General features: G+C 37.8%; 2 protein-coding genes across 3 annotated transcripts; both read left to right on the forward strand.

Annotated features, from left to right (window-relative positions):
• The first annotated feature begins 584 nt into the window (after nt 1-584).
• LOC139910258 (CD48 antigen-like) lies at nt 585-15,353 on the forward strand. Of its 2 annotated transcripts, none has more exons than XM_078282157.1 (5): nt 585-668; nt 2,441-2,740; nt 3,163-3,441; nt 13,105-13,227; nt 15,285-15,353. In XM_078282157.1, exons 1-5 carry the CDS (start codon nt 629-631, stop codon nt 15,290-15,292), a joined length of 750 nt encoding a protein of 249 aa, XP_078138283.1. In that variant the 5' UTR covers nt 585-628; the 3' UTR covers nt 15,293-15,353. The 2 variants fall into 2 exon arrangements, with proteins under 2 accessions (XP_078138283.1, XP_078138277.1); XM_078282151.1 differs by lacking the exons at nt 585-668; nt 2,441-2,740; nt 3,163-3,441 and adding exons at nt 6,636-6,763; nt 11,912-12,211; nt 12,715-12,993.
• A 4,924-nt stretch (nt 15,354-20,277) lies between these two features.
• LOC139910232 (uncharacterized) lies at nt 20,278-25,639 on the forward strand. The gene is made up of 5 exons (XM_071897476.2): nt 20,278-20,540; nt 23,598-23,891; nt 24,583-24,861; nt 24,971-25,093; nt 25,193-25,639. Exons 1-5 carry the CDS (start codon nt 20,501-20,503, stop codon nt 25,198-25,200), a joined length of 744 nt encoding a protein of 247 aa, XP_071753577.1. The 5' UTR covers nt 20,278-20,500; the 3' UTR covers nt 25,201-25,639.
• The last annotated feature ends 322 nt before the right edge of the window (nt 25,640-25,961 follow it).

Genomic DNA, 25,961 nt, shown 5'->3' on the forward strand with positions numbered 1-25,961 from the left:
ATGGCTTGATTGATGAGTGTGGAAGTGCATGCGACTGTACAGGTGTATACGTTATCAAAATAAGGCTCGATGCATGCATCTAAAAAGGCTGACGTGGATTCCAAAAACGTTCAACAAAAAGCAACTTTAGTTCAAAACCAAACGAAACTAAAGCGAAAAAACGTGTGTGAGCGTGCGGTTGAAAAACAATATCTGCCTGGCGTCTCCACCAGTTAGACACACCTCTGTCAATTATTAGATGGTGGACGCACGGTGACTGCGTCATCTCGCGCTTCTAACTAGGCGACTGCCTGTGTAGTTCTCTTTTACAAACCAAAACAAAAAGGCTCCTACACATGGTGTTCAGATTCAGGAATATGTCTACTCAGAACGATGGAGAATTCGCCAGTTTCTCAACTCTGCACTATTTTCCAAAACTGTACGTGAGAGGAACTTTTTCTGATCTTGATGGAATTCATTGTGAGGATAAAAGTCAGAACTGTGGGTATGTAGAGAGTTCCTCTCTACATGGAGCCTGGTATCAGTGATGAGACGAGAGCTTCCTGTTATTTGCTGTAACTACAACACTTCCTCTTTGTCGATCTCCAGCAGCCTGAATACCTGACAAGACCAAACTCTGTGATGGACCATGGAGCTACAGGAGATGAAGATTTTCATCTTTTTCATAGGTAACTTTTTAACTGCATAACTGATGTAACTTTCTGTTTATTCTTCACTTGATTGTGGCTTATAGAGGTGCTGTTCTGATCAGAAATTGGCCCATTTTAAATTTGTCTATATTTTAGAGGCTGTTTTTAAATGAATGTGTGTCACATTATTGTGCTGTTAAATAATAGTATGTGCCTTATTTTTTTGCTGACTTCTTGTCTTACAAAGGTTTCACTCCCTTAAAAAGGATGTTACCCAGAATGTTTTGTTCCTAACTAAAAATGACACAACGTGTACTGTATTGATAGTATCACGTTTACTCTGAGATGTCATTTTTAAACCCATCTGTACATATAGTTAGGATTAAGGGAAAAAGAAAAGTAAAATATAAGCATGCAAAAGAATATAAAGTAGGCAATAAACAACTAGAAATAATATGAACAGTAAAAATAATAACACATTCAAACCAAAAAATGATAAAACAGACTATAAACAATTGAGGGGTACTGTAAATGTATACTCAACAATTTCAAAACTGATGTAGAGGGAGAATGTGCAGAAATATGTCCAGGAGAAAAGTAGAGCAGCAAATAGACATCAATTTTTGCAGCAAAAATAAGTATATATGAATATAGGCATGTCTAAACATATTTGTCATTTATATGTGATTAAATATAGCTATGTATAAACACAATGATGTGCTGATAAATAAATCTCAATTGTGGGATTGAGACTTGAGTTAAAAACAAACAATATATGATGGGGTAAAGCCATATATTGCTTTAAATGTAATCAGTTAGATCCTAAGATAAATCCTAAATTTGACTGAGGCCGATGTAAGATAGATAAAATAGGAGTTGTATGACCTACTCTTAGTTCTACTTAGCTAAGATTGTCAGTATGAGAAGAAATTAAGCTATGAATCATTTTGTAAATTCTGATTAATTATCATTAAGGTATAGAGGTCTAGGACTGGACCATGATGTGGAGGTATGGGGGAGCAGGACTGGATCATGGTCTGAACATCAGTAGCAGCTGGGGGAGACGGGCCTGTGGATTCTTGCAGAAGTCAATCCTCAGTCCTCCATTTTCAGCGTTGTTGGTACATTATGTCTCTGTGACCTTAATGAAACTAAATCAACTAAAATAAGTGAAATCAATACTTTTATAATACTTACTGTCTAACAATATTAAGAAGAACAAACTTGACATTGAGTTAAATCTTGATCTAAATTAGGGTTCGGCCAATATATATTTTTGAAGGCAATACAATAACAATATTTTTGGATTAAAGCTGCTGATAGCTAATATTTTGTGCTGATAATCAATACCCAATAGCTTCCATTAGTGAACAGTCACTACTAGTTCCTATTGAAATGAGTGAGAGGAGTTAGCCACACCCCCAAATCTGTGATTCACCACCAATTTACTGTACAACTCAACTGAAAATATACTGAAAAGCAAGAAAACAAGACAGTAAAAATACCACAGGGCATTTTCTGCAGATATGGGTATATTTTCTTCTTTCTATGAGAGCCTATTGTTTCATTTCATTTCATTGTCAATGGATCAGCTCCAGGTTGTACATCTCAGTAACATCACAGTCGTCTTTCTTGGTTATGTGGCTTCTGACTTTGGCTGAACTGCTCTAATGCAGAGGAATATCATGAAAATAATCATATTGAGGAGTATCTGTCTTAAATGGTGTCATGCTGATCTCTTCTGGATTTCACATGTTCTCATCAATGGTTTTGACCTTGTATTGACTGTTGTATCACTCATTATTTTACAGTAATGAGCTCATCTGCTACACAGGAAGTGAAGAAGAACCTGGCACGTACTGAAGGAGGATTCATCACTCTACCTGACCCTATTGTGGAGTTTGGATTACTTTTATATCAAGGAAAGATCATTGCTTTGGTGACTGACAGCGGAAGCCAGATATTGGAGGAAAGTTTCAGAGACAGACTTCTCTGGGACAACAACACTGGACTGTTTACCATCACAGGACTGCAGACAAAAGACTCAGGGATTTATACAATTGATTCCAAGAGAGGAGGTGTTTTCACATTATATCAACTCACAGTGTATGGTAAGTCACATTTCTTCTCTCAGTATTTTTCTGTGGTAACTGCACCATAATTTTCATCAGCCAGGTTTAGCTTTTTTAAGTTAAACATAGATATTTCACTTCATACTGTATACTTTAAACTTTGTCATGGTTTGGTAAAAAGCATTTTGCACTGATCAAGTCTGTTTTATTGAGCGGTAGCTAATCAACTCAAAAAGTAAAACTAATATTGTGGAAATTGAACTTTAATGAGACTATGCATCAAATTGTATCTCCCATAATCCTTTTCATGCGCAAATGTGTCAATGATGTCACACAACGAGAGAACTCACTTCTGACTGGGTTCTTCATCTATTACTTTACATGGACTGCTGCCATACTCTAGTATTTCCTGATAAATCACGTTTCTATGTATCTATGTTTCTGCACCAAATTCCTCCCAGAACCTGCACCAACGCCTGGTGTGAACAGATCAAGAGTGAACGCTGACAGCTGCACCTTGGTGTGTTTTGTGGAGAAGGCTCATGAGACGACGCTGTACTGGATCAAAGGAGAGGAGATACTGAACCAGACCAGCACTGGTCCCTCTCTGCCTCTCACTGTAGACAAGCAAGACTTCAACTCCTCTTATAGATGTGTGGCTGCCAACCCTGCTGATGAAAAGACATTTCCAGTCAACGTCAAGACATTCTGCAGTGAGGAAAGCAATACAGACGAGACAAGTAAGGCAAATCACATCACTGTTTTTAACTAAACTCTTATGTTTCCAAAGGCTTATGACACATAATGTTTTGTATTTTGCTGATGTTTGTTGTAAATCTTTTTGACAGGTGAGAATAACAGTGAATCCTGGCTATTCCTATTTCCCATGGTTGTATTTCTAAGTGTCATTTTCATCACTGGAATATATTTTGAGAGAAAGAGCGCCAGACAGTTGCAAGGCAGGTATTTATTATCACATGAATATAACACAGAGCTTTACTTCACACATAGCTTTCATACATATCCTGTTTACACAAAAAAAGTTTTAATGAATCGTTGATAACAACCTGAAATAAAAACCTTATGGTACAAAATGTGTCTGCATAAGGAAGCTTTGTTTTCTGATCAGAGGTTTAGTTGTTTCCAGCTACTTCTGACAGCATACTGTATACTGGCCTGGGATCTGCTACACTGTTAACATGTACTGATATCAATATTAATTGACTGAACTGAGCATACAGCTGTAAGACAGAAGTGGACTTCTTATCCACAGACACTGAAGGCTAGAGAGCTGAGGACATTTTGTCGTAAAGTAAGTGAGAAACTTTGAATACATTTTTTTGTATATACATTATACTTTTTTGTTTATTTTTTATAATTTTCATACTTTTAAAACAGTACTTCTATTCTTGTGTCCCTTTATGAGTTTATCCTCTTTCTGTCACTGTCTTTCTTTTTCATGGCCCTGAACTGTTCTTAACCATGTTTGTAAAGCACTTTTGTTTACATTGTTGTATGAAATGTTACAAAATAAAATTTGATTTGATTTTGATTGGAGTGAGACCCTATTGTTGTCACTTTTCGGAAAGTCATAGTCAAAGTCATAGTCTTTTGACAAAAATGAATAATAATGAAGATGTCGATTTCAGCATAAAAAAAATAGCACCATTTTTTGTGTGCATTACATTTCCAACATTTTCCTAGTTCGCTGTTTTTCAAACATTTCATTATTTTTTGTGCTTATAATGTCATTAAATGTAATCAGTTAAATACAGGATATAAAAATATCATGTGACTGTAGATTTAAATGGGGGGGGGGGGGGGGGGGGGATGTAAGGCTGGTGTAAGTCAGTTGGTTCAGCAGGTCCCCCTTGTGTCCTCTTTCATGGATTACACCTTTATTCAGTCAGAGCCATGATAGGCTGCATTTACACAACAGCAGAAAAAATAAAAAGATTTTTGCTCTTTTGTGACACAGATCCATCTTTCTTTGATGTCCTTCCTCAACTATGTGAGAATAAATAAATAAATAAATAAATAGTGCCAGTCTGTGGCATTTATAATTGAATCTTTCACCAGAGGGGTCAGAGTGCACAGGCAGCCAAGTGGAGCTCTACTAGAGCAGGTAGAGCTTTAGTGTCTTGCTCAAAGACACTTCAGCAGGCAACAGTCAAACCTGTCACACTCCAGATACAGGACAGTCTCTCAGCTTTAGGACACCAAGCTGCCTTCAGCATGTTTGCCCAAACAAAGTTGAAGTCCAGAGCCCCAGTTAAGCTATCAGGACTCTATTAATGTTAATGAGAAAGGATGTTGCCAATTTCAGAGACACTAATACAGACTGCTTGCATTCATTGGGCATTGAGTCATTTTTGGTGAATCTAATTCTATTCATAATAACGCTGCTGCTAACACTCATTACTGAGAACACAGATGTTAATGATCTGACAGAAGGGAAACAACAAAAATCCTTACTGTGATAGAATACTGTTGAAAGTATAAGATTTCAAGTCAATGATGTTCTCAGTTGAGAATATTGTTGAGAATACTGAAGTTTTAAAAGTATATGTCAGGATCTCATATTTCAGGATGTGGGAGGATTCAGTCATTGATCTCTAAAGGTTTTTCTGAATGGTGTCATGCTCCACCTATACTGGCTCTGGTTGCTTCCTACATTTGGCCGACTCAAAGGCATCATTTTCATGAACTTTTTGCTGGTTTTGTACCTTGTACCTATAGATATGTTTGTCAATTTCAACTTACAAGTGTCAGTTATGAGCTTCATGACTTATAATCATGAGTTCACGTCTTGTGACTTAAAATTACGAGTTGAAACAACACCTTATAAAGCTTCACAAAACTGATCATTATAGTTTATTAAGAAACACTGTTAGCTTATCAGCAGACTTCCCAGTATGCATTGCATTTAACTCTCCAGAAACTCTTCTTCTTCTGGTTTGAATGAAGTTACATGATGGAAACTTGTTATGTATGTATCATAGGTGAATTTCTGATTAAGAAAAGCAGACATTCTCTATTACACATTGCAAGTACTATCCACTTCAAGCATGTTATCAACATGACTAGACATTTGTTGATTGAACTTACTGTTTTTAGTTCACTCAGTTTTTCTACATTATAACTAATGATCTTTGACCTAACTATTCAGTACTATTACAGTCAACTCACAATTTTGATGCAGCAAGGAAACTTATGTTTTTAAGTTGAAGTGCCTTAATATGTTTTTGCAGTGCATGTTGCGGTCGGACAGAAGGCTGGAATAGCTAGACAGCGATGCTTTAGCTTCTCTTTCATCTAACGTATGCTAAAGTGGGACAGGAAGAGGGTTTCAACCTTTCCTATAGCACAGCATGACAAACAGCCAAACAGAGAAATTGCACAAGAGATTAACATTTGTCTGTTGGTCCAATTCAGTTGACACTTTGCTCACATCATCTTTGCAGAATGGTCCAACAAGATCTGTCAGCATGTACCATGCAGAATGTAACGGCATTTGGCCAATAGGCAGTGCTATTTGCTTGAACCCTGTCTATTGCCCGTCTATTATTATTATTATTATTATTATTATTATTATTATTAATATTATTACTAATATTATGATTACTAATAATGGATTCTCCAGTCTCCTCCCCTAGCTGGTTCGCTGCAACACCAAGATATCAAAATATTCCAGTGGGGAACGATACAGATTGAGAAGACAGAATGATGCATTATGTTCAGATTCAGAAACATCTCTACTCAAAACAATGGAGAATTCTCAATTTTCTCAACTCTGCACTATTTCCCAAAATTGTACATGAGAGGAACTTTTCTGATCTTGATGGAATTCATTGTGAGGATAGAAGTCAGAACTGTGGGTATGTAGAGAGTTCCTCTCTACATGGAGCCTGGTATCAGTGGTGAGACGAGAGCTTCCTGTTATTTGCTGTAACTACAACACTTCCTCTTTGTCGATCTCCAGCAGCCTGAATACCTGACAAGACCAAACTCTGTGATGGACCATGGAGCTACAGGAGATGAAGATTTTCATCTTTTTCATAGGTAACTTTTTAACTGCAGAACTGATGTAACTGCTGTTTATTCTTCACTTGATTGTGGCTTATAGAGGTGCTGTTCTGGCATGATCAGAAATTGTCTGTTTTAAATTCTTCTATATTTTAGAGGCTGTTTTTAAATGAATGTGTTGTATTATTGTGCTGTTTAATTATACCACATCCCTTATTAATTCGCTGACTTCTTGTCTTACAAAGGTTTTATTTGCTCTCTTTAAAATGATTTAACCCAGAATGTTTTGTAAACTAAACTCATACAGATGTGTTGAAAAATGACACAATGTACACTGCACTGATATCACATATAATATCAGATGTCATTTTTAAACCCATGCATCTGTATATATAGTTAGGGTTATTTTAGCTTATTATTACATTTAACTGACTGACCAAAAGTTTGAAAGATTACAAAAGACAAAAAAGGCAGTAAATGCACAAAAACAACTTGGTAGTAATGGTAAGAAAATTAAAAAAGAATAGAATTTGATAGAATTGACTGAAAATAAAAGCCACAAAATTTCACACTATACTCTGATATTTTAATAGAACTTAAAAAATAAATGTTTCATATATTGAGCATTGATACAAATTTTCATATGTTTCAAAGAGAGCCCTTTTTCTCTAAAGGATTAATAAGGAAACTCTTTCATCTACATATAATATGAATTTCAAGGAACTGCTGTGGCAGATAGATAAAGACTGGGACTGTCATATTAAATATGAGTGGAACAACAGAGCACTATTGCTGTTCTCATACTCACCTTTTCTTTACCAAACTCTTTCTCAGTGGTGCTGTACGCTGTCTGACATTACAGATCTACTATAAATTAGGGTTCAGCCAATATGTATTTTTGAAGTCTGATACCGATGCCAATATTTTTGGATTAAAGCTGCAGATAGCTGATAGTTTATGCTGATAATCAATACCCAATAGCTGCCATTAGTGAACAGTCAGTATTAGTTCCTATAGAAATGAGTGAGAAGAGGTAGCCACACCCCCAAATCTGTTATGTGCCACCATTTCTATTTTACTAGTCCATACCCGGGGATGCCACAAGTACGTGCAGACTTCTGGGGATGCGCGCGCCACAACTCCGCGCAGACTTGCCAAAAATGCGCATAAACAGCGTAAATTTCGGGAAATGTTAAAATCGGCTCCGTCAGTCCCTGCCTATGCCAATGCTCAATGCCCATGTGCAGTTTCAGATTGATTGGCCAACCCGTTGAGGAGCAAAATGGATGCGGACAGACGGACGGACGGACAGACAGACAGAGGTTTCCTCATTCTATAGTAGGATGGTATATTTTCTCAAGCTCAAACAAACTTTCTATGAGAGTCTGTTGGGGACAAACGATGCAGCAAACGATGCAGCTCGTCAGTAGTCTGAGCTGACCAAAAACGACTTTAACGATCTTTTTAACTTTTTAAATAGTTGTGGAAAGTCTGTTTTTATCTCCGGTCCTATTCCCACTCTGGCCCGTGGAGCAGGGCGTTTCACCAGAATCCTCAGCCTCCACACTTGGCTCCAATCCGCCTGCAGAGCTCACAATATAGGTTTTATTGACAATTTTAATTTGTTTTGGAATCGCTTCTCCCTTTTTAGGACTGACGGAGTCCACCCCAACAGGCTGGGCGGCCGAGTGCTGGCGGCTAACTTGCAGCACGCTGTACAGTCCTCCCCACGTGATTGACTATTTACATTCCCCTCTTCTTCTCCGGTCTCATCTCAGGCCACTGTTTCCAGCACTAGCCCCCCCTACTGGCCTCCCCTGGCATTACCATTAACATTTCCACCGGTTCGTCTCCCTATTCTGACTGTTGTTACAGACAGCTCCTCCCCCCGGTGAGTCGTCCCGCTGTGCACAGTGTGCGCTCTCAGAATCTTGGACCTCTTCCGAGGGAATCAGCAACAAGAAAAGAACATACTGCAAGGATGGACATTAGTATAAACATGGCACTTTTAAATGTGAGATCGTTAATGACAAGAGTTTCCTAATTAATGAATTTATTTCCGAGAGGAAGTTATATTTTATGTTTCTTGTCGAAACCTGGCTAAAAACTGACGGCATTGCAACTCTCATTGAAACCTGTCCCCCCAACTACACTTTTTTTCAATCAGTGAGACAGGAGAAGAGAGGTGGGGGAATAGCTGCTATTTCCTCTGATCAATTTAGCTGCTCTAAAATTGATCTGGGTAAATTATCTTCCTTTGAATATCTTGCCATTTTGCTAAAAGCTGAATCAGATGTGCTTATTTTAACATTATACAGACCACAGAAGCAATCAGCAGTATTTCTCTCCGAATTCTCCAAACTTATGTCTACCATTATTACTAGCTATGATCGAATAATTCTCAATGGAGACATGAATATTCACATTAATAATAGTTCTGACTTGAAGGCTATGGAGTTTATGAATCTCCTTGACAACCTAGGATTGTCACAACATGTAACGGAAGCTACCCATCAACGGGGTAATATACTTGATCTAAAAGCATCGCAAGGAATAACCATTGACAATGTTTCAGTGTCCGACATTGCTGTTTCCGAGCATTACTGTGTGTTCTTTGATGCTCTGTTAAGTACATGTAGTAAAACAAGAGAATTTACAATTAAAAAACGGTACTTAGATACCAGTAGAACGAAAGTTTTCTGAACTTGCAAACTCCTTTGACCCATGTGTTGTACGCTGCTCGATAAATGAAATGGTTGACGCCTTTAATAGTAACTTAAGCAATGCATTGAACAGTGTTGCTCCAGTTAAGATCAAAAAGAGGTCACACGATAAAATATCACCATGGATAAATAGCACTATCCGTGGACTCAAGAGATTATGTAGAAAAGCGGAACGGATATGGAGAAAAACTAAATTAGAGATTCACCGTAGCATTTTTAAGGAGCACATTAGTACTTATAACAAGGCTATTCGTTCGGAAAGAATAGCTCAATTTTCAAAGATCATTGCAGACAATGGCAATAATTCCAGAGTACTGTTCTCTACTATCGATCGGTTATTAAATCCCGCACCAACCTCTGACATTCTTAGCCTGGCCTCTGTCTCAAAATGTGAGGAATTTGCACAATTTTTTAACGACAAGATAAAAACCATTAGAGCTGGTACTATCAGAAATACTAGTACTCCATATGACCTGCCCTGTAACAGGCCGGCAACTATGAGGAATTTTAATAGTATCTCTGATGCAGAACTCGACAGAATTATAACACAGAGTAAACCGTCAACCTGCTGTCTCGACCTTGTCCCTACAAAATTAAAAAAAAAAGTTTTTAATAGTGTCTCCACATCGGTCCTAAATATAATAAACATATCTCTCGAGACTGGAATTTTCCCCAGCGCATTCAAAACTGCTGTTGTGAAACCGCTATTAAAGAAACCAAATTTAGATCATAATGTTCTAAGTAATTACAGGCCGGTATCCAATTTACCCTTCTTGAGCAAGCTACTTGAAAAAGTCGTTTTTAACCAACTAAGCAACTTTTTCAACGAGAATGATATTTTGGAGAAATTCCAATCGGGTTTTAGATCTAACCACAGCACAGAGACAGCATTAACCAAAATAGTAAACGATCTTAGACTTAGCGTTGCCGCAAACAAGGTCTCAGTTCTTATCCTTTTAGATTTGAGTGCAGCCTTCGACACAATCGACCATAGCATCCTGTTGGATTGTCTGGAAAAATGGGTTGGTCTCTCAGAAGGTGTCCTAAACTGGTTCCGAACATACCTTACAGGGAGGCAATTCTATATTAGTCTAGGAGACTACAAGTCAGAGAGATATGATATCTCTTTTGGGGTTGCACAAGGAAGCTGCCTTGGTCCCCTTCTGTTTTCATTGTATATGTTGCCCTTAGGTAATATCATCAGAGAACACAATGTCAGCTTTCATAGCTATGCTGACGATACGCAACTGTACATTTCTGTGGAGCTGAATGATATGAATGTCTTATGCTCCCTGACTGCCTGTTTATCTGCAATCAATCAATGGATGAACAACAATTTTCTGAAACTAAATGAGGATAAGACAGAGATTCTCTTGGTTGGCCCCAAGAACAAAAGAGAAATACTCTCAAAAAGGAAAGGAAATCTGGGCCATCAGACTAAATCGGAAGTAACAAGCCTCGGTGTAGTTTTGGACTCTGACCTGAGTTTTGAACACCACATAAATAGGGTGACAAAGACAGTGTTCTTTCACCTGAGAAATATAGCCAAGGTACGATCGTTTTTAACCCAGCAGGATGCTGAGAGGCTAATTCATGCTTTTATATCAAGAGCATATAACCCCTGTTCTGGCTGCACTGCATTGGCTCCCTGTGTCTTTCAGAGTTGATTTTAAAATTATTCTACTTGTTTTTAAGGCTCTTAATGGCTTAGCACCCCCATACATATTAGAGTCCTTGGTGTCCTATGTCCCCTCACGAGCCCTCAGGTCCTCTGAGGCAGGTCCTCTGAGGCAGGTTCCCCAAAAGAAAATTGGGGAAGCTGCCTTCATCCACTACGCGCCAAAATTGTGGAACTCCCTGCCTACATGTGTTAGAGAGGAGGACTCAGTAGACACTTTTAAACGACAGCTGAAAACATATCTTTTTAACCTGGCATACAATCACTAATACTTCTTTCTTACTCTTTTTTTTACTTTTTTATTATTTTATTGTTTTTATTTTTATTTTTTTTCTATTGTTTTATTGTTTTTAATGTTTTTACTCATTTTATTGTTTTTACTCATTGTATTGTTTTTACTCATTATTGTGATATGGTTGTGATATGGTTGTGCCGAACAATTCATTTTTGTGATATGGTTGTGCTGAACTGTCAAAGTATTTTGAGCTGCATAGTCTGTATGAAAAGTGTTATACAAATAAATGTATTATTATTATTATTATTATTATTATTATTCATTGTCAATGGACCAGCTCCAGGTTGTACATCTCAATAACATCACAGTCGTCTTTCTTGGTTATGTGGCTTCTGACTTTGGCTGAACTGCTCTAATGCAGAGGAATATCATGAAAATAATCATATTGAGGAGTATCTGTCTTAGATGGTGTCATGCTGATCTCTTCTGGATTTCACATCAATGGTTTTGATTTTGCACTGACTGTTGAATCACTCAATATTTTACAGTAATGGGCTCATCTGCTACTGAGGAAATAAAGAAGAACCTGACATGTACTGAGGGAGGATCTATCACTTTACCAGACCCTATTGTGGAGTTTGGATTTCTTTTATATGGAGGATTGAATATTGCTATGGTGAATAACAGGAAAAGCCATATATTGGACCACCGTTTCAGAGACAGACTTCTCTGGCACGACCACACTGGACTCTTTACAATCACAGGACTACAAACAGGTGACGCAGGGATTTATAATATTGATTCTATAAGAGAAGGAGTTTTTACATCATATCAACTCACAGTGTATGGTAAGTCGCATTTGCTTCTAGTTATTTCTCACGTGGGAACTGTAGTATGCTTTTCAACGGCCAAGTTTAAACTTTGTAAATGCAAGAAAGTCATTTCACTCCTTTATACTTAGGCACTAAACTCTGTCATGGTTTGGTAAAATTTATTTTGCACTGATCAACTGTTTTTTTTTATTGAGCAGTATTAAATTGAACTTTAATGAGACTATACAACTTTATGTTAGCTGCACGTTTCATATGCAAATGAGTGTTGATGATGTCACACGGCGAGATAACTCACTTCTGACTGGGTTCTCCATCTATTAGATCACATGGACTGCTGCCATATAGTGACATATCTTAATCTTTTTATTATCACAAGACAACAGATACTCAGCATTTTATAATAAATCACATTGTCATATAAGCAGTGCTTCTATGTATGTATGTTTTATGCTATAATGTATGTTTGCTAATGGTTCTCTCTAATTCTTTCTTTTGAATCTGCACCAAATTCCTCCCAGAACCTGCACCAATGCCTGGTGTGAACAGATCAAGAGTGAACGCTGACAGCTGCACCTTGGTGTGTTTTGTGGAGAAGGCTCATGAGACGACACTGTACTGGATCAAAGGAGAGGAGATACTGAACCAGACCAGCACTGGTCCCTCTCTGCCTCTCACTGTAGACAAGCAAGACTTCAACTCCTCTTATAGATGTGTGGCTGCCAACCCTGCTGATGAGAAGACACTTCCAGTCAACGTCAAGACATTCTGCAGTGAGGAAAACAATACAGATGAGACAAGTAAGGCAAATCACATCACTGTTTTTAACTAAATTCTTATGTTTCCAAAGGCTTATGACACATAATGTTTCAGTGTATTTTGCTGATGTTCATTGTAAATCTTTCTGACAGGTGAGAATAACAGACACTTCTGGTTATTCCTAATTCGCACAGCTGTGTTTCTAAGTGTCATTGCCATTACCATCACTGGAATATATTTTGAGAGAAAGAGAAAGAGGGACAGACAATCACAAGGCAAGTATTTATTATTTACTTAAGTAATTGCTCCTATTCGAGAAGGGTCTGGCTGCAGATCTCCAGCATCAGGCCCCTCTCTGGCTGCTCCAGCAGCAGGCCCCTGTCATGTGATCCAGGAGCCTGCTGCAAGAGATGGAAGTGATGTTGATTTTTGAAACTATTATGAACATGAAGGAAGTAGAAGGACTTTCAGCATCTAGCTTTATTTCAAATCGATAATATTTTAAATAAATAAATTAATGAATTTACTTTAAACATCCAAATATGGTTATTGCTGCGCTGCCGACCAAAACTTCCAGAACATGCTCCGTGGGGGAAATTATATAAGTCCTAACGGAAAAAACAGCCAGTTATTGTTTAAAGGGCATACTTAAATTATTTATATTATGTACTCATGTGTTTTGTATGCAGCCTGTTTCTTTCTGATCTGTCTGTATTTTATAGTCTAGCTCATATGGTCGGTGAAATCTGACCCAGAATGGGACACTTGTTACTCTCTTGTTAGTTTCAGTCATAGTTTCACTGTTTCATCACAATGGGAGCTGGTCTTTCAGATTAAAAGCCATCACATAATATTATGAAGCACTGTATATAGTAATTATTCAAGTGAAAGAAAAAATATACATTGAGTGAATTTACATGCACACAATAATGCAACTATTGCCAATACTGCGATTAAGGCAATAGATTAAACCGTTTACATGATTGCATAAACTGACAACTCCCCAGAATAATCCCGTTTACATGACTACAGCACTTCCATATACCCTATAGCCTACATATATGTTTTAATAAAAATAACTCCTTTCCTGTCCACTGTCCACTTTCAAATGTAATAAAAACAACTACTACTACTGATTGTGCTCTACCACATCATGTTGTTCATCACAGCCATATGCCTATCTATCTCATTGGCATGCTTCAGGCTCTACTATTGGGAAACCTGTTGGAAGGAACGAGGAGACGCATGCAGTTGTTGCGGTGTGTTTGGATGGAGCTGTGAGCCGCTGTGTCCAGCGCGTCTCCAGGATGTCACCGTCCGTCTCCTGACTTGCACTGTAGAAACTTGGAAACTGTGTGGAATAGCCTACCAGCTTGGTCTGTAGAAAAAACACAGACGTTTGCGTATCTATTTGGCAAAAGCAGGACGCTGATTGTGCAATAATGTGAAAATGCGCACCACATCAAATTAGAGGCTGCAGATGGAAGACACATAGGCTAACTGTCAAGCCGCTTTTGGACGGATATAGCGATATCAACTGAAATATCCTACAAGCTGTTGTGGATGACAGATATTGATAAGAATAACCCCCTAATCTAGCCCAGTACAGACTACAATTAACTTTTACCTTCACGTGGTGAGCTGGACACATGCGCAAATTGGTCACAGTTCAAGAAATGCTATGGTGTAATTTATTTATTTAACCTTTAAGCCTCATTGAGATTAAAAATCTCTTTTTCAGTAGTGTCCCTGCCAAGACAGGCAGCAGTACAATTAACATGTTACAGACAGACAGCATGTAACAGATTACAGACAACATATAGGCCTACATATCCTATCAATGCGATTAAGATCGGAGTACTCCACATATCTTACTGCGATTATGTTTACCTCGACTATGAGCATAATAACATTAATATAACCAGAGTATGGTGTTTACATGGGTTCTGTCTTAATCACATTATAATCGCATTATTGTGCATGTAAACGTATTGTTTGGATTGTGCGCATGTAAACGTAGCCACTGTTGTCTGTTTTTTCCGTTAAGATTATATAATATCCCCCACATAGCGTGTTCTGGAAGTTTTGGTCGGCAGTAAATTAATTAATTAATTTATTTTACATATTGTCGATTTCTACTTTCCTTCTACTTTCTTCACGTTCATATAGTTTCGAAAATCAGCGTCACTTCCACCTCTTGCAGCAGGCCCCTGGATCACGTGACAGGGGCCTGCTGCTGGAGGTCTGCAGCCAGACCCAATTGTGCTTATTTCACTGGTTGGTTAGAGATCTTCCCCTCTAATAATTTTATACTGCAACATTTGTCTCTTAGGTGTGTAATGGCATTGCTCTCCAAACTCTTAAAAGACCAAGTGACCTGGTGGCTGCTCATGCTAACTACCTAGTTCTTCTTCTACTTATTACAAATGGAAATGTAAAACACATCACTTCCTGTGTGCCAGAAGATTTTTTCCAGGAAAGAGCTACCAGACACCGAGTGTTTAGAACAGACAATGGAAAAGCTTTCATGAACTGGATGTAGGTTTCACTGTTGAGTTATAGCAATCAGAGATAAAGAGGACAAAACACATTTATTATTATCAAAATATTGTGGATTATTGCTTCTTTAGTTTAATACTACAGGTTGTAATTTCTTTCTCATGATTTGACAGTAACCAAGCATTTATCACAAAGATTATTGATATAATATATTATATAGTCAGGAACTTTACCTGTATCAATAAACCTTCAAACACTGAGGGAAAATGTTTCCAAACTCTAATATGATCAACTTTCAAAAACCTGGAACGTCTGCTGCCATGTTTTATCATATTTTCATCAGAATGAAATAAAATGATTTCAAATGTCATTATTGGTCAGAATATTTATTTGTCATAGTCTTTGTTGGCAAAATGGCAAAAGGCCTTCATCAATGAGCATTTTATTCTTTTATTTTATGACAACATTAACACTGATTCTGGGACAGATTCTGAGACAGATGCACCACAGATGGAAAATTATGACAAAGTGACTGTTTCTCCCTGTTGACTCTCTATGGGCTGTTTGAAACCCAGGAAGTTTGATGAGTGTAGTTTATAAAGCGTCTGTACTATATTACAGTCCCAAGTTCTGTATCATGGGCATGTTGTTTTGTTAATTTCAATCAATATTCCATTGAATGAATGTAATTTATGAATTGTTTTATATTCAATGTAAAGTATTGTTGGCCTAATTATAATGAGTCTATTGTGATGTTTGTACTGCCAAGTGTGATTCTGGTCAATTTTACTGCCCTCTAGTGGCTCTTACTGTACTGACACCTCCTACACAGATGGTAGTATTTACTGCTTGCGTTGTACAAAACATTGTTCTTGAGGACAAGTTCTGAGAAGGCCACCAAAATGAGGCAGAAATGTATCAGTATTGCTCCTATGAAAAGAAAGATGGTCAGAATACAAAAAAAAAAGAAATGAAAGGAACCAGCAGAATAAAGAACTGAGGAGTTGGAGTTTGTTTTCAGAGTTGAAGTGTTGCTCCTGCCCTAGGGTGGTTCTTTGTTTTCTGCTTGTACACTGAAGCTGTTTTGATGGCTGGTGTTTCCCCAACACCTTATTGATGGTGCAAGTCAGTTGGCACCACAGCAGCTCCCCTTTATCTGAGAGACTTATAAGGTAGTTTTGGTGTAACTATTTTCATAACTACTGCATACTTAAAAAATAATTACAGGGTACAATAATGTAATTAGGGGGGACAGCCCACACACCTTGTACTTACTCCATAATTACAGGGAACAAGTACCAATAACATTTGTTTTCTCCCCCCAATTAAGTTATTGTACCCTATAATTATTATGTATGTGGTAATTACGAAAAAAGTTACACCATAACTACCTTATAAATCTCTCATAATTACAAAATTGTTACCCCTTAATTCCTGGACTTCTTGTTTTGTTACCCTGTAACTGTAGTATTGTTATTTTATCAGTAATAATAATTACAAACTACTTACACTGTAATTAGCAGGCTGTAAAATAAAGCGTTATCCAACATTTTCTTTGTGTCTTTTTGACCTTTGTGGCACAGATTCATCTTTCTCTGATGTCCTTCCTCAACTATGTGAGAATAAATAAATAAATAGTGCCAGTCTGTGGCATTTATAATTGAATCTTTCACCAGAGGGGTCAGAGTGCACAGGCAGCCAAGTGGAGCTCTACTGGAGCAGGTAGAGCTTTAGTGTCTTGCTCAAAGACACTTCAGCAGGCAACAGTCAAACCTGTCACACTCCAGATACAGGACAGTCTCTCAGCTTTAGGACACCAAGCTGCCTTCAGCATGTTTGCTCAAACATGACTTATAATCATGAGTTAATGTCTTGTGACTTAAAATTACGAGTTGAAACAACACCTTATAAAGCATTCATTAAACTGATCATTATAGTTTATTAAGAAACACTGTTAGCTTATCAGCAGACTTCCCAGTATGCATTGCATTTAACTCTCCAGAAACTCTTCTTCTTCTGGTTTAAATGAAGTACAGGATGGAGACTTGTTATGTATGTATCTTAGGTGAATCATAGGTCAATTTCTGATTTAAAAATAAAACATGATAAAATTTAGCATCTACAGATTATGTAAATTCAATAAAGTGAAGCAGACATCCTCTATATTACACATGGCAACTTGGCAAGTTCTATCCACTTCAAACAGGTGTATTGCAACTGCATGGTTAATGCTAAACAGTGTAATAATCATGTGATACAAGAGCAACTCACACTAAAACCTCCTCCCTAGTGAAACACTAAGTAACACTGGAATGCAGTTCATCAGTTAATGCATTCAACACTTATCAGCATGACTAGACATGTGTTGACTGAACTTATTGTCTTAAGTTCACTCAGTTTTTCTACATTATAACAACTAAACTCAAAGATATCAGTGCTTGGATGTCTGTGCACCAACTTAAGCTCAATCTTGACAAGACGGAGCTACTCTTTCTCCCAGGGAAAGAGGAAAGATTGCCCTCTCATAGACCTCTCCATCTCCATTGACAACACTACTGTGTTGCCCTTTCAGACTGCCAAGAACCTCGGGGTGATCCTGAACAACCAGCTGTCCTGCTCTGCCTACATTGCAGCGACAACCCGCTCCTGTAGGTTCTCCCTCTACATAACATCCGCAAAATTCGCCCGTTTCTTATGAGAGAAGCGGCACAACTCCTGGTCCAGGCACTTGTCATCTCCCACCTGGACTACTGCAACGTTCTTCTGAATGAGTGCATCCAGAATGCTGCAGCCCATCTGGTGTTCAACCAACCAAAATTCTCTCATGTCACACCCCTCTTCTGGTCGCTTCACTGGCTTCCCATCTCTGCATGGCCGAATCAGTGCCGATCTTTCGGCGGAGACTAAAGGTTGGCTCAAAACATTCCTTTTCTCTGTGGCCTTCTGCTAAATCATCTGTATGTAGACGTAACAGGTGTTATCTTTATTTATTTATTTTATCTCTTTTATTTATGTTTTACCTATCTACCACAAACAGGATCCCAACAGGAGTCCAGAGGAACTCTGGTGAGTAGTTTCTCCACTTTGATGGGATCCTCAAACCTGTATTGAGAACTGAAGGATTTCTTAAAGTTTATAATTGTAATTGTTTAGATGATCTGTGTATTGTTCTAAAGGAACATTTACAAGTCCTCTAGGGGCTGTGGGGCCTGCCTATAGGGTGGGGTAAGACCACTGGAAAGACTCTAGGCTCCTTCGAAGAATCCTTCAAGATCTCATCTAAATTGATTTCCTTTTGAGAGGAAAAATTGAGGGAGTCACTCTCAGAGATCCTCAGGGGTAAGGCACACTTGATTTGAAGCTCCAGTGTTTCCGGGAGGTCTTTTAGTGATTATCTTTGAATGAGAGTGACTGCTCAATATCTTTCTTTCTTTCTTTCTTTCTTTTTTAATGTCATTTTAAATAGTTGTGGAGTGTGTATGTATATTTTTCTGTTTTATGTGAAACACACTGTATTTGCCTTGTGTATGTGTATGTGCTATATAAATAAAGTTTGCCTTGCCTTGCCTTGCCTAAAGACACATTCAGGTTACACCTGGACCCCTCTTGAACTAACCTATCTTCTTACCCTTCTTTGAAATAAATAAATAAATAAATGAAAAACGAATGCTACTTATTCCTATTTAAGACTTAGCTGATGAAGACTGTGAGGCACAGTTGGTTTCACAACTGTTGATAAAATGCACTTATTGTAAGTCGCTTTGGACAAAAGCATCTGCTAAATGACGTAATGTAATGTAATGTAATGTCTTTGACCTAACTGTTCAGTACTATTACAGTCAACTCACAATATTGATGCAGCAAGGAAACTTATGTTTTTAAGGTGAAGTGCCTTAATATTTTTTGCAGTGCATGTTGCGGCCTTTCATCTAACGTATGCTAAAGTGGGACAGGAAGAGGGTTTCAACCTTTCCTATAGCACAGCATGACAAACAGCCAAACAGAGAAATTGCACAAGAGATCAACATTTGTCTGTTGGTCCAATTCAGTTGAAACTTTGCCCACATCATCTTTGCAGAATGGTCCAACAAGATCTGTCAGCATGTACCATGCAGAATGTAACTGCATTTGGCCAATAGGCAACGCTATTTGCTTGGACCCAGTCTATTGCCCATCTATTATTATTATTATTAGGGGTCCCCAGCACATAGTGCTGGGAACCCTATTGTTTTTGTTAAGATTCTTCTTCTTCTTCTTCTTCTTCTTCTTCTTCTTCTTCTTCTTCTTCTTTTTCTTCTTCTTCTTCTTCTTCTTCTTCTTCTTCTTCTTCCCTAAAAGTATCTGGACTCCCATGATTAAAAGTTATCAAAAGATTTCTTGTACTCCATATCATTTGGCCGCTATACGCCAATCAATTGTAGGGTGTGGCACATATGTGACAAAATGAGCCATAACTCATGAACGCCTTGTGCTATCTTAACCAAATTTGGTGCACTTGTGCAGGTATCAACTCTGAGGAAATGTGCAACATTTGGTGTCTACATCACACATATCCCCTAGAGGTCATCAGGTGCTTGGACCCCGTCATTGCCGCCTGTGGCTATATTTATTATTATTATTATTATTATTATTATTATTAATAATAATAATAATAATGGATTCTCCAGTCTCCTCCTTCCCCTTCCAGTGGGGAATGATACAGATTGAGAAGGCAGAATGATGCATACTGTTCTGATTTAGAAACACCTCTACTTAAAATGATCAAGACTTTCCCAGTTTTTCAACTCTGCACTATTTCCCAAAATTGTACATGAGAGGAACTTTTCTGATCTTGATTGAATTCATTGTGAGGATAAAATGAGGACTTTTCTTCTTCATATATGGAGTCAGAACTGAGGGTAAAACACACTGGAGGAGTTCCTCTCTACATGGAGTCTGGTATCAGTGGTGAGACGAGAGCTTCCTGTTATTTGCTGTAACTACAACACTTCCTCTTTGTCGATCTCCAGCAGCCTGAATACCTGACAAGACCAAACTCTGTGATGGACCATGGAGCTACAGGAGATGAAGATTTTCATCTTTTTCATAGGTAACTTTTTAACTACATAACTGATGTAACTGCTGTTTATTCTTCACTTGATTATGGCTTGTAGAGGTGCTGTTTTGGCATGATCAGAAATTGGCCCATTTTAAATTCTTATATATTTTCTTATATATTTCAGAGGCTGAATGTGTTGTATTATAGTACTGTTTAATAATGGTATATGTCCCTTATTATTCGCTAACTTCTTGTTTTACAAAGGTTTCACTTGCTCTCTTAAAAATGATTTAACCCAGAATGTTTTGTAAACTAAACACATACAGATGTGTTGAAAAATGACACAATGTACACTGTACTGATATCACATATAATATCAGATGTCATTTTTAAACCCATAGTTAGGGTTATTTCAGCTTATTATTAAATTTGACTGATTAACAAAAGGTTTGAAAGATTAAAATAGAGAAACATGGCAGTAAATGCACAAAAACAACTTTGATAGAATTGACTGAAAATAAAAGCCACAAAACCATTTCACACTGAAATTGCAAGTTTTATACTCTGATATTTTAATAGAACTTAAAAAATAAATGTTTAATATATTGAGCATTAATACTAATTTTCATATGTTTCATATGCATCGAAGAGAGCCCTTGTTCTCTAAAGGATTAATAAGGAAAATGTTTTATCCAGATATAATGTGAATTTTCAAGGAACTGCTGTGGCAGGTAGATAAAGACTGGGACTGTCATATTTAAATATGATTGGAACAACAGAACACTACTGCTGTTCTCATACTCACCTTTTCCAGCTTTACCAAATTTGTTGTACGCTGCCAGACATCACACATTTACAAGTGGGACAAACTCTTCTGTCTAATTTATGACTATAGAGAACAGCAGAGAAGGTTCAGTAATACAGATCAAAGTGTCTTTGAACAACAAACTTACTGAAGCTCTGAAATTCAGTGGTATTAACCATTCAAAGCAGACTTAACATCTTTATAAAAGTCAACAGAGAAGTCTGACCAAGTGAAGACAAGAGGCTGAGGAGAGTTTTAAGATGAGATGAAACTTCATTGATCCCTGTGGGGAAATGAGGTCATCACAGCAGCAAAAGCTCTACAATTCAGCAGGAAAAAAATTATAAAAAAAAAAACATCCTGTCTAATGGTGATGAAGATTTATGACGGTATAGCCTGCTTTCTATAGTACTCATTTTTCATGGTAAAGTGGTTCTCAACGGGGTCCTTGAGGGTGTTCCAGGGGGTCCCCAGCAAATCGATGAATTGTTAAGGCCCTGACACACCAAACCGACGTCAAAGAACCAGCGGCGACGAAGGCCGACTGTTGCGTCGCCTCACGTCGCCTGCGTCTGGTCCAAAAAGTTGCACTTGAACACACCGCAAAGACTACAGCCGACGGCCAACTAGCACGTACGTTCTGCGCATGCGTGAGGGGAAATAACCATATGTCTGATAAGAAGTTGCAAATGGCACTGGCGTTGTCAGCCCTTGGTCTTTTGGTTGTGGAAGAAGAAAGGAAGAGGCGGAGGCGAAAAATAAATAATACCGCACTAAATGGGTGAAATCATGAATAACGTTACTCCAGCGACAGGCTCAAGGGGCTTTCCCGAACCTGTGTCGAGAGCTGGAGATAAATGAAACTTCCGACTTTCCTGTTCAGTTCCACATGTTGAAGGAATTTATCAGTCCAATCATCCAGAGGCAAAACACAAACTACCAATCAGAGTGATCTCTCTCACCGACGGCTCCGACGCCGATTCAACATGCTCAATCGGCCGAAAAGACGCCGACAGGGTCCGACTAGTGCCGACGGTGCGGGACACACCGCAAAAACTAGGGACACCGACGCTTACCGACGGCCCGACATTGGCCGACGGCCGACCGTCGGTTTGGTGTGTCAGGGCCTTTAAACTTCACCATTATTTAATTTACAAGAAGTTAACACAATTAGAGAATGTAGAAGAATGACTATTTTGATCATAGTTTCACAGTTATCTCTCTACCTACAATACAGATAGTCATGGAATTCTGGACAAAATCACATCTAATAAAAAATTTAAAATGTGCTCAGATTTCGGTCTGAGAGACAAAATCTCATCAAATGGGGGTCCGTGGCTCTAATGTGGACTATAGGGTCCTTGATATGAAAAAGGTTGAGAATCACTGTGGTAGAATATCATTCTGTTAATTGGGCCTCTATATGAATGTTCAACTTGGATTATGGCACAAGGGATATTGACATCATATCCTGTGTATTGAAAAATCTTACCATATTTGTCATTTATATGTGTATAAGTATAGCTGTGTATAAACACAATGCTGTTTTGTGTGCCTGCTGGCAAAAGATCTCAAAGATTTCTCAACCGGTAAAGACAAGACTGAAGAAACCTTTGAACCTCATTCTCATAATTCAGAGCAGATTCAAAAATGACTCTCAAATTTTGTTCAGCCAGTTCAACCCCCCTGGAACAGCTCCAGCTACCTCTAAAATTTACAGTCCCATCCAACAATATACATATACATATATATTTTCAACACTTACTGTCTAACAATGTAATATTAATTAGAACAAACTTGACATTAAGACTTATATCTTGATCTAAATTAGGTTTCGGACAATATGTGTTTTTTAAGTCTGATACCAATACAAATATTTTTGGATTAAAGCTGCAGATTGTGCAGATTTGTGCCGATAATCAATACCCAATAGCTTCCATTAGTGAACAGTCACTGCTAGTTCCTATAGAAATGATTGAGAAGATTTAGCCACGCCCCCAAATCTGTGATGCACCACCAATGAATAACTGCACAACTCAACTGAAAATATAGTGAAGAAGCAAGAAAACAAGACAGTTAACACACCACAGGGGATTTTCTGCAGATATGGGTATATTTTCTTCTTTCTATGAGAGTCTGTTGTTTCTACCATTCATTGTCAATGGATCAGCTCCAGGTTGTGCATTTCAATAACAAATTGAGGAGTATCTGTCTTAAATACTGCTGATCTCTTCTGGATTTCACATGTTCTCATCAGTGGTTTTGACCTTGTACTGACTGTTGAATCACTTATTATTTTACAGTAATGAGCTCAGCTGCTACTGAGGAAATAAAGAAGAACCTGACATGCACTGAGGGAGGATCCATCACTCTACCAGACCCTGTTGTGGAGTCTGGATTGCTTTTGTATGGAAAAATGATTATTGCTGTGGGGAATAACAAGGAAAGCAACATAATGGCGGAAAGTTTCAGAGACAGACTTCTCTGGCACAACAACACTCGACTCTTTACCATCACAGGACTGCAGACAAATGATTCAGGGACTTATACAATTGCTTCTGAGAGAGGTTTCTCTAAATATGCTTTGGCCGTGTACAGTAAGTCACATGTGCTTCTAAATATTTATTCTGTGGTAACTGTACCATGAGTTCAACAGCCAGGTTTAGCTTTAGTAATGACAGAGGAAGAAAAAAAAGACATTTCACTCTATACTTGGGCACTATGAAACGTTGTCATGGTTTGGTAAAAATCAATTTGGACAGATCAAGTCTGTTTTGTTTTGTTTTTTATTGAGCAGTACCTAATTAATAATAATTTTAAAAAAAAGTAATAAGGTGAAAAGTTAACTTTAATGAGACGGTACATCTTCACACAAATTTTATCTCCCATAATACTTTTTGTATGCAAATGAGTGTCAATACTGCCATACCATAAGATATTTCACTTCTGACTGGGTTCTTCATCTAATAGATTACATGGATTGCTGCCATACAGTGATGTATATTTTAATATTTTTATTTTTATTTCCTGTTGTATAAGCAGTGCTCTGTATATATGTAAGAGGCTATAAGAGGCTATGTTTGCTAACAGGTCAATTGCTAACATTAGCTTGTTAACCAAGTAGCTTAACGATACTGTATTCTCAATAGAAGGGAAGACAGCTGACCAACTAGGGAGCCAGAGAGCTGAGATCTCATTCAAATAAATGTATTAGCTGTACATGTCATCACCACAATGCACCATGGGACTTGTTCTAAACTAACTAACTCTGCTCTGTGTACTCCCCAGAACCTGCACCAAGGCCTGGTGTGAACAGATCAAGAGTGAGCACTGACAGCTGCACCTTGGTGTGTTTTGTGGAGAAGGCTCATGAGACGACGCTGTACTGGATCAAAGGAGAGGAGATACTGAACCAGACCAGCACTGGTCCCTCTCTGCCTCTCACTGTAGACAAGCAAGACTTCAACTCCTCTTATAGATGTGTGGCTGCCAACCCTGCTGATGAAAAGACATTTCCAGTCAACGTCAAGACATTCTGCAGTGAGGAAAACAATACAGATGAGACAAGTAAGGCAAATCACATCACTGTTTTTAACTAAACTATTATGTTTCCAAAGGCTTATGGCCCATAAATGTTTTGTAATTTGCTGATGTTCATTGTAAATCTTTCTGACAGGTGAGAATAACAGACACTTCTGGTTATTCCTAATTCGCACGGCTGTGTTTCTAAGTGTCATTGCCATTACCATCACTGGAATATATTTTGAGAGAAAGAGAAAGAGGGACAGACAATCACAAGGCAAGTACTTATTATTTACTTAAGTAATTGCTCTTATTTCACTGGTTGATTAGAGATTTTCACCTCTACTAATTTCATACTGCAACATTTGTCTCTTAGGTGTGTAATGGCATTGCTCTCCAAACTCTTAAAAGACCAAGTGACCTGGTGGCTGCTCATGCTAACTACCCAGTTCTTCTTCTACTTATTACAAATGGAAATGTAAAACACATCACTTCCTGTGTGCCAGAAGATTTTTTCCAGGAAAGAGCTACCAGACACCGAGTGTTTAGAACAGACAATGGAAAAGCTTTCATGAACTGGATGTAGGTTTCACTGTTGAGTTATAGCAATCAGAGATAAAGAGGACAAAACACATTTATTATTATCAAAATATTGTGGATTATTGCTTCTTTAGTTTAATTACTATTACTACAGGTTGTAATTTCTTTCTCATGATTTGACAGTAACCAAGCATTTATCACAAAGATTATTGATATAATATATAGTCAGGAACTTTACCTGTATCAATAAACCTTCAAACACTGAGAGAAATGTTTCCAAACTCTGATATGATCAACTTTCAAAAACCTGGAACATCTGCTGCCATGTTTCATCATATTTTCATCAATACTAGTATGAAATAAAATTAATTCAAATGTCATTATGGATCAGAATATTTATGTCATATAGTCCTTGTTGGCAAAAGGCCTTCATCAACGAGCATTTCATTCTTTTATTTTATAACAAAATTAACACTGACAACACTGATAATACTGTTATTGCATCAACAGACAGTTTCAATCATCAAACTGCATTTTCATATTTCATTAAATGTAATTGATTAATACTTTTATATTCACTGTAAAGTAAAATGAAGTATTGTGGG

The sequence above is a fragment of the Centroberyx gerrardi genome, chromosome 3, assembly GCF_048128805.1.
Source record: "Centroberyx gerrardi isolate f3 chromosome 3, fCenGer3.hap1.cur.20231027, whole genome shotgun sequence".
Lineage (NCBI taxonomy): Eukaryota > Metazoa > Chordata > Actinopteri > Beryciformes > Berycidae > Centroberyx > Centroberyx gerrardi.

Excerpts from the sequence above, each read along its gene's own strand:
- LOC139910232 (XM_071897476.2), top strand. The coding sequence starts at position 20,501 with ATGGAGCTACAGGAGATGAAGATTTTCATCTTTTTCATAG. Across the intron at positions 20,541-23,597 it reads GATTTTCATCTTTTTCATAG|TAATGAGCTCAGCTGCTACT; the intron begins GTAACTTTTTAA and ends ATTATTTTACAG. Across the intron at positions 23,892-24,582 it reads ATATGCTTTGGCCGTGTACA|AACCTGCACCAAGGCCTGGT; the intron begins GTAAGTCACATG and ends TGTACTCCCCAG.
- LOC139910258 (XM_078282157.1), top strand. The coding sequence starts at position 629 with ATGGAGCTACAGGAGATGAAGATTTTCATCTTTTTCATAG. Across the intron at positions 669-2,440 it reads GATTTTCATCTTTTTCATAG|TAATGAGCTCATCTGCTACA; the intron begins GTAACTTTTTAA and ends ATTATTTTACAG. Across the intron at positions 3,442-13,104 it reads AAGCAATACAGACGAGACAA|GTGAGAATAACAGACACTTC; the intron begins GTAAGGCAAATC and ends TCTTTCTGACAG.